Here is a 10,101-nt window from a genome sequence, read left to right as displayed (position 1 = left end):
ACCTGACCTGCTTTCGACTGCATATTATGCAAGAACCCCGGTATATTCGAACAAATAAACATTCTCATCAGATCAAAAAGGTGTTAAAGAACAATTTTGCCCGTAAGATCTAGAACGAAATGTTTACCGTTTTTGAGTTATAAAGCAAAAACTTTCAAGCTCCATAGATCCCTTTTTTTAGGGGCCAGCCCCTTTTCTATAGTATTAAATGAAAGCCCTTGCAATTATGCACAGTTTTTGTTCAATATATCTTAACAAAATATTTTTAGTTTTCAAGATAGAAAGGAAAGCATGTGTAAATTTTCGCACTTTTACGCATTCTATTTTTTGACCCCTGTATAGCGCCATTTTGAATAGAGAAATCGAAAAACAAAAACCGATGTGCACAACTTCAATCCTTCTGTTATCTAAAACCAGTAAAATTTCTGCTCCAGCTCAAGTGGTCTCTGAGCCTTTGTCTGGAAATGAAAGCCTATAATTTTTCGTTTAAAGGGAAATAACTCAAAACCGGAAGTGACTTTTTGAAATGATTGACAGCATTCTGATAGAATTTATTACCGTCTATAATGTCTGAAAATTTGAACAAAATCCATTGAAAAATGAGCGAGATACGAGGCCTCAAAGTTGGCGTCTAGGAAGAAAAAAAAAAAAGAATAATAAGAATAATCTTAATCTTCACAATCAGTAGAAGGTCTTCCGTTGGAAACGGAAGACCTTAATAATTATTCATGTACATATAAATCTACGTCGATTCTACACTTGAATTTTAGAAAATTTATCAATGTTCTCCATTATTTCACTGTTTACATGTACAGTGTACATGTCAGCATCGTCGCAAAAACAACAATGATCGATCCACAATACCATTACTGTATTGGAATATGCAAGGGGCGGGGCTTACTGGCGGTGAGATTAAAGCGGGGTCCGCTTCACGCATCAGTGCGTAAAGCGGTCCCAGGAAGCGAACGCCGGGTTCGCTCTAGCGGACCCAGAGCTGACCCCGAGCGAACGCGGAGCGAATCCGGAGCGCACCCAAAGCGCACCCGGAGCGGTCCCAAAATTTCTGAAAGCGAACCCGAAGCGGACCCCGAGCGAACCCGGGAAGCGAACCCGGGGTCCGCTCCGGGTTCGCTCTGGTGTTAGGTTGTGTCCGGTCGGTACTGTACCATATGCAACTGTTGGGGCGGGAACAAGATAGAGGCTTGGGCGTTCCCGGTATTTTAGATAATTTATACTGAATATATCAAAAATGACTTTCACCCCTCCTGGATTAGAAACCCACTCAGAGCGAGTAAATATGTTTTAGTATAAACAATTTTCATCTATTAATACTGTGAATGCAATGCAAACTATTTAAAGAAAATAATATCATAAAATAATAAATCTATTCTAGATATGAAATAAACTCTTTGCTTACTGTTAAATAAAAATTATGTCACAGAACTCGTTTTGATCTAAAATAAGTAGATGTAAATAATAGATGTTCACCTGATATTTTTGTTTTCCAAGCGCTGTATTTTCCTACGAAAGAAGAAATATATCATACTGAAATCGCTAAAATATGTCAAGAAGAAATTTAAAGAGTCTAATTGTACATGTTGTACTCTTAAGATTAAATTGCAAAATAAAATCCATCCCCCAAATCATTCTTAAATAAGCAAATTAAGAGAACTGATCACCCACTTTTTGTATGGTGAGAGTGGGGGTTAAGGTTTTACAACTGGGCATGCTAGATCAAAGATATATTAAGTAAATGTAACAATTCTGTCCAGAAATCAAGAAATTTTTCAGAGGATGAGAGGTACGTGTAGGGTTTAAGGAAGGAATAAAAGAAAGTTAAACTGTTATAAAAGAAGTTAATACCATGACATGTCAGACAGAAAATTATTTGGCGGCCGCCAGATTAAATATTCTATTTCTATCTTGGACCAATCGGCCCCCGTACCTACAGATTGTGTATAAATCTAAACTCGATTGCGGAAATGATAATATGCTGAATTTTATTACATATGGATTTACACTTTTACTAACATCTAAACTAAGGGTGCATTTTATTTTATTTTGTATAGCTCACTGATTACTTGTCATCTCTATCTGAGATATAACACTTTTATGTTTGAAACCCAGAAGCGAGCTTCTAATGTAAGTTGCCATTCATCAGATAAGTGTCTCCGACTGGCGATTGATGCGTTTGAAATAAGGAATATGGAAGCAAAGGGGCTGAAAGAATGAGTGACTATCAAATGATTACTAAACAGTGTTCCATCTAAAAAGGAAAAAAAAATAAGCCACAATTTATGATAAAGAGTAATCTTGACAGGGTGGAATGATTAGGCATTGAAGGATCAATTATTGCTTGAACGATGATCAGAAACTTGCAGCGTGTGGTCTATGGGTAATAGATTACAAGGCAACATGAAAAAAACATGTATGACCACGTGCCTAGATCCTTTCTATTTGTCAAAGAATTAAGAAATAAGTGACTTACTTGACATCTAATATTAAACATGTATTAAATACATTAATACAAATGACTTGAATGGATGGTTAAATCATAAATTTTGTTTTATTTTTCTTTATCATAGAGAAAGTTGAGGATAAGAGACTAAATAATACTGGAAGTATATTTTGGAAAAGCAAAACAAATTAAAAGAATACCACCTTTTTTCATTTCTGCACATCTAAAATTATCCTTTATAAACGCATATTTCATTTTCAAAATTTAATGAATTTATATTAAAAATAAAAATAGTGACACGTAAAAACGAGAAAAAAAGTTATCCATTCATTGCATTCCAATTTGATATCTATCTGTAAAGATATACTTGCAAAGCATGTGATGTAATGAGTTTTGGAAAATTAATTTCTGTGGTACCTTCATCCTCAGGATCAGTAAAAGACAGTAGCGACTCAGTAGAGGAATCACCAGTGAAGTCCATTTCCCTGTAGTTTTCTCTGTGCTCTGGCGTATTGGTGTTAAATTGCTCCTGCATGTTGTTATCAATTCCCTCCTGCGTAGTTTTGCTGATTTGCTCTTTTAAATTGTTGTCAATTTGATCCTGCACATTTTTGTTACTTTGCTCTTGTGTCTTGTTTTCAATCTTTTCTTGTGTATTGTGATAAATCGTCTCAGTTATAGTAACTATATTTTTGAAATAAAGAGAAATTCAACATCTCATGAAATAAACACTTCAATGTAAATCGATTTAGAGTTAAGGACTAATCTCAGATATATTTTCACAAACTAGATAACCTTGAGTTTCTGTCGTCTCTCCTGGCAACATCTTCTCATTTTCAACTTCAAAAAGAATGGAAGAGATATATTAAGTTCAAAAATGCCTTTAAAATTCAGAGATATATCTGCTATAATTAGAAACACAAACCTTGCCAATTATCCTCATCATATTCAATATGTTTCCGTCTGAAGAGCATGCATGGTTTGCCTTTATGTACCTCATTTTTCTGATTCTTTCTTTTTCTCCAAAGGACAACAGCTGTTGTAAGAATAACAACGAATAAAAACACTCCAGCAGACAGACCACCTGCAATCTCTGCTGCATATGATGGGTCGTATTGAGGAGCAGGTGTTGTTGTTTGGAAATCAAATGTTGTCTTGCTGGTACCAGTGCTCCATGAGCTGATATAAAAAAGAAGTTTGGTTATGCAAACCTGAGGTAAAAAGGATATGAAAACCCAAATGCTTTCTAAACTGACGGTATTAGATATGAGACAAGTGGGTCGAGGAGTTCCCCCTAACATGTTTAGTTTAGAGATAATGTTTGTGGTCGGAATGGAGTTGGCTAAAATTTGTTCAGAACCAAAGAGTGCATGGGCAACACAAAAGATATTTATATCAAGTGAAAGTCAATACTATAATGAATCTCGACTTAGTTTTCCATCAGAGTTGAAAGCGATTTTCAGATTTTGCTTAGCCATAATAAAAAAGTCTCACTTTAAGGCAATATTAAAGCAACTAACAGATATATATTTCTTAAAGGTAGAAAAGAATATGCAACATCTCAGAATATTTGAATAAAGTTACAGCTATGTCAGGTAAGTACAGGGAAATTATTTTTTTTTCAAATATTATACACAATGTACAAGTAAATATATTATTAGAATAACTCTGAATGATTGTACATGTCTGTATGCTAATCTTAAATAAAAAGAAATTCCATAAGACATTATTTGCTATTGATAGTAAAGTTTATTTTCAATCGATATTTAGAAATTTATAAGGAGGGGCACAAAGATAAATTGACAAAAACATTGCGGTAAATGAGATGCAAATGATATGTTACAGCAACAAATGCTACACGAGATAGGGTTAAAAAAGAAACCCGAACCTTAAAGGTTATATCATTCATTTTTATTCTTGTATTGTTTATGTAATAAGAGCACTTTTTTACATTTGTGAATGTTGTTTGTATGTATTGAAAGACTTTCACTTTGGCAATTGGCTCGAACGAGTACATTAAGACAAACAAGGGAGGTCGAGATTTCATACATTCATATATGTAGTGTTCTCATATAATCACGTACATTGTATCACGTCACCAATTTTAGTGATGACACGTTGTCTACATGTTCCTATAAATTGTAAAATGACATCTATACGTAAGTGAAAGTTTGTAGCCAGAGCCTTAGAAATAAAAATTAGCCAATTGATGTCTGAAAATGAGATTATTTTACATAATTTAGGATGTTAAGTTTCAAGCAATTTATTTAATTATTTTATTTTATTTATTCTACTTTTCTTTAAGAAATAAATCAAATAAAGTTGATCTATACCTACATGTTAAACGGCATTAAAATATCAACAGACAAGTCACAGAATGTGTAGTGCACGTTCAAATATGCGCATAAGTAGGTAGAAAACTTAAAAGGTAACAACGCCTCTTTTGTTTAAAAGAGACATTTAGATTTGAAAACAGCATCAAAAATCCTAATCGAATTTCTTTTTCTTTTTAGAAATGTTGCTTGTTTTCACAGGAACTGGCTTCATAGAATGATATTGAATTTAAAGAAAATCTAAAATTAAGGCAGTCGTAGCAAACAATCGTGAAGTACAAGTGCCTGGTTCTTCCAATACATAAATGTTTACATGTACTTAAATCATTCTTACAGTGATATTTGGTAGATATATTTGCATTAAAGTTTTAACTATTGATACCCCATTCCAAGTACTTGTAGTTTGGTTAAATTGGGAAAAAATCTTTGTTTTGTAGACGTTCACAAGGTATTTTCCAAAAAAAGTGATAGGCCATTGGAGTACATATATAGTAAAATGAGAATAAGCCGACCCGAAATAGGTAAATGAAAACTACCACGAATCAATACTAGTTTGTAATAAATTTTTCATCTTAAGATTCACATTTCCTTGCTCAGTGGCAAATGAAAAAAAAATAGTAAATCGGGGATTTTTTCTTGTTAGTCTTAATATTTTTCATTTTATTTAAGGTACGATAGGAATACTTTAAGGTGTTCCAGTGATTCATGAAAACATAAGTGGCCTATAACATTTACAGCTATCCGAAACAGGACAGACGAACACATAACACCGTTCGATAAGAAAATATAACGAATATATGTCTAAGATAATCTAAAGATGACAAAGAATAGAATTTAACCTATAATCTTGAAAATTTAAATGGTCTGGACGGAAACTTTACAAACATGCACATGAATCAAAGACCATAATTTTGAAGTGAAGACTTTCTTAAGTAGTTAAAACTTTCTTTAGTAGGTAATTCAAAATTTAATACTTGATTAAGCATCTTTACATACAAACTTTCTCTCAATCCTTTAATTCATCCTACATGTAGCTGGATGGTTTAAGTATCAGTTTACTTTATTAAAATAAAATTACATATTGATTATTTTTTTAATCAGGTATAATTTTAAAAAAGAAATCTAGAAAGAAAAGAAATACTCCACCAGGGTATAAACTTACTTATTTGGACATGAGGTTTCAGCAAAATAACAATTTTGTTCAGTATTGATGCCTTGACAAGCAGGATCTAAATTTAAAAAAATTAACAAAATTTAGATGATTCAATGAATTCACAAGACAAATTTGTATTTAAAAAATCCATAAAAAATTGTTTTGTTATGGCAATTTCAAACTAAATTCACTGATTTTTTTTTAAGAATCTTGAAATTACATTGGCATATCTTTTTGCTTCGATAATATCCCCTCGGACAGCCTGATGAAAATCTACTGCAGTCAAATTGAACAAGTTTTTGTCCATCGGTCTCCAAACAGTAACCTTAATTATATAATAAATGGCAAGGTTCATTAGTAAAAAACAAAACAAAACACAAAGTCGGGAGAAAGTAGAAAGAGCTGCAATACATTTATCAATCAACATTTTAATAAGATGTTTCGGAGTTCATTTTTCATCAACTTGATTAGAAACTATCTTTCGTGAAATATATTTTGAATAATCCTATACCTTTATTAATAATTTCAGTTGTATTCGAAAAAAAGCATTACTAGCTTTCCTTATATGTAACCTTGTATTATAGTTCATGCAGGGTCCGTTTTACAAAAGATCTTGTATGTAAGACCAAAATTTATACTTCTTACACTTCTTTATTTGCATTTATTTACTAAGAAACATATTTGCAGGATAGCAATTTTAAAATTTATCATTACTTTTGCAAATGTTTACAATTAATAAAAACTATTGGTCTTTTCCCCAAGTTCTTTTGTAAAACAGTCTAATACTTATATCAATAATTTCACGATCATGACATTATAATGAATTCTTAAAGGTAACACAGATCTTTAAATAAAAATAAAATTTTTAAGAGTAATATTGCGTTTTTTTAAATTCTGTCAAAATTAACTATAGTTACATGTACCTGTAGTAAATACTTTGTTACATTACTTTGAAAATCAATTTCAAGTCTCGAACTTTTTTGAAGATTTAGATGCTTTATATTCTTAATTACTTGGCAAAGATGTAATTTTTTTGTAAACAGAATATGTAGATATTCCGAAAGTATACGTAGAAGTTGGTATCACCAAATTTCTTGTAAAATTTAAATATACATAATAAACATGTACATATATCTGTATTTTGAAGTAAACTAGTAAAATTGATTTACTATAGCCATCAATGGTAAACTATGACATGAGATGACTTTGATATTTTTGTAAGGGATTGTGATTTCTGAGAAAAGAATATATTTAAATAACTGATAGCATTTTGAAAGATTAGTTCTATTGACAATATTTTAACTTGCAATGTATTTTACATTCTACAATATTTATAATTACAATGTACTTATGAAACAAAAGATGATTTATGTCATTAACAAAATCGTACTTGAAATGCTGTTATATATTGCCTTGACTACGTGATTACTCACCTTGTTCTATTATCCCCATGATCCCACTGTAACACAGTTCTACGAGTCCTGTTTTGTTTTTGTTGGGCACACAGATATACTGATCATTCCCATACTGATCATGACCACAATCAAGCCTGGTGGAGGATTCCAGTACCTCTGTCATATTATGTGGACACGAGTCCACAATGTTTTCCATTTCTTTGGAGGAAATATGAAAATTCATCAAAATAGCATAAATTTTATAAATAAACACAAACTATTATTTACATGTATTTAAATTGATTTTTTTAAAAAAAAATAAATATTGATGTCAGTAAATGAAAGGTAAGTTGTTTTCATTAGTTCAGACATTCAGCGTTCTTAAAATATCAACTTTTTATTATAAACTTTGAATTCTTGAAAATCACATCATAATAAAATACTCACTTGATCAACAAAAAGGTCCCCAGGCCCGTATAGTCTTCGGTAAAAGGAAATGCCTAATGACAGGTACGGAATCTGGTACCATGCGTGAAATTTCCGAAGTCCATGTCTTAAACCCTGTAAACATTCTTTTTATAGATTAAAATCCTTTTCATTTTTTTTCTTTCAGATGCATATCTAATTACAAATAAGAAAACATTGTCAATATATTTGAAACAAAATATTTGAGATTAATAACATATAATATAAAATTCTTGAAACATACTTCAATGATTGTATGATGCACAATTGTACATGAAAATGACAATAGGTTTAATCTTAAACTTCTAAAAGGTTTTGGTTAGGTTTCATAAATATAGGACTTAGACAGTCGGTGTCTACATGTACAAACATTGCTTTTGGATCATGGTCCCTTCGAAAAAAGTCCAAGGAAGTGTTTAAGCCCCTGACTGAAGTTAATTTAAACTTAATTTAAGTCCCTGACTGAAGTTAATTTAAACTTAATAACAAGATATTTTATTAAAGTGTTTAAGACTAAGAGGGAAGTTAATTTAAACTTTTGAAAAGATATTTATTTCATTAGAGTCTTTTGATGATGCTGAGAGAGATCATGAATTAATCATTACCACCCTATCACATTTGTATCCAACATCTATAATTCAATTAGTTTTCAGAGTAACTGATGATTATTCTTAATTATATGTTTAAGACATTAAATGTAACCATTTAGATGATTTTTGTTGAAAATAATCATATCTAGACTTTATGGGCAAACATGTGATAAAAGTTGTGTTATCAAATATTCAGGTCGTACCATTCCTGGAGTAGTTGGATAATTGGTCATAAAGAGATTTAAAAATATAAATATCGTAAAATACTTACTGTTGCATATACTTTGCTTTATATAACGTATATTAAGACAATGCATATCTATAACCATATTCATGTAAATGAAGGTTCCTTGAATGTCATAAATGTTTGAAGTTCTTCGTTAGTGACAATATAAAATGTAGAAGAGCATTCAGTGGAATACATATATTTAATTTAGTTTGAAAAATAAATAATTCTATGATAAGGATTCATAAGAACACATATAACATATAATTGAAAACAAGAAAAGTCAGGCAAATGCTTACATCTACGTGTATCTCAAACCTGAACTTTACACGTTGGTATAGCTGCGCTCTCGTAACATGCCCACTTATCTTCAAATTATATATTTCTATAGTGGGTAATAATAGATCAAATAGCTTTCTTTGTCGATTTACAGAAAATACCTTTTATACAAATTTCTAAGAACCGCTTCACTAACAAATATATAAACGTATGGGTTACCATGCTGATACATGACAGTTTAATGCACAGGTGCTTGTGAACAGCCCACCCTCCGAATGGATAAGCCTTTTCTTAAAAGAATACAACAACAACAACAACATATGATTGGTTTTATGATAGACTGGGCATGACTTATTTAGTGGAATGTTGATTAACTTATTTAAAAATTCCAAATGAAATTCAATATGGATTTGCGGTAGAAAATAGATTTATAACAAAAGACAATTGGACCAAAGATATGCATGTGCATAAGGTTTGGTGGGATGCAGGTTTGATCGGGTACAGAAGCACCTGTGTCTCAGCCGTAAATAAAATGAGTATGATATATTTACATGTGCACTTTCATTAGCTTGCAATACATAGTCATATATAGTGTAGAATTACAGTGGATTGATACATAGATTCCTTTTAAGAACTGTATATGTATATTTTGCTTCTTTCCTTTTTCCAAGCAATTTCCAATCGTTAACCATTAATTTTCATAGGAAGAAATCTAAACGGTTACCACATAATCAAAAACGAAAGTAGATCTATATTGTTATTTAAAAGTATAACACATAAATAGGTAAACAGATCGTAATACCTTTTTACCTATGGCTTTTTACCTTCTGCAATCATGCAATGACCAGTAAACTAAAAAAATCCATTTTCATTGTTCCACAAAGACTAGTTATACCTTCACCTAAAGTTCAATGCTTCATAAGTGACCTTAACTGGTTTAAATATCCGGGTTACCTATTTATAAATTTAACACACCTGCTTTTCTACTACACATATTTGTAAATATAAATAGGAGTAAATCTATTGTGTTGTTTACAGTCTGTGTGGGGCTTAGCCAAAAATGATAATGTATATATAAAAGGAATAAAAACAATTTAGCAAAACCAAAAAAAAAATCATAAAAATAAATAAAAACAGAATGAAAATAAACAGGGTATTTGAAAATATAAGCTCATTATTTATACTTCTGGCTGTTTTTTTTTT

General features: G+C 31.1%; 1 protein-coding gene across 1 annotated transcript; it reads right to left on the bottom strand.

Annotated features, from left to right (window-relative positions):
• Positions 1-2,875: 2,875 nt before the first annotated feature.
• Positions 2,876-9,817, bottom strand: LOC134261001 (uncharacterized; the record flags this gene model as incomplete). The annotated part of the gene is made up of 8 exons (XM_062743497.1): positions 9,723-9,817; positions 7,786-7,899; positions 7,378-7,557; positions 6,165-6,269; positions 5,954-6,020; positions 3,384-3,637; positions 3,246-3,298; positions 2,876-3,059 (listed from the first exon to the last, which is right to left on the bottom strand). Coding segments are annotated over exons 3-8 (841 nt in total), but the record flags the coding sequence as incomplete, so codon positions are not given.
• Between the last annotated feature and the right edge of the window lie 284 nt (positions 9,818-10,101).

Source organism: Saccostrea cucullata, unplaced genomic scaffold (genome assembly GCF_032062105.1).
Source record: "Saccostrea cucullata isolate Sc308-1 unplaced genomic scaffold, CSIRO_AGI_Scuc_v1 ctg12184, whole genome shotgun sequence".
NCBI lineage: Eukaryota > Metazoa > Mollusca > Bivalvia > Ostreida > Ostreidae > Saccostrea > Saccostrea cuccullata.
The sequence above is the reverse complement of the archived record's forward strand: the minus strand, read 5'-3'. Positions and strand labels throughout refer to the sequence as shown.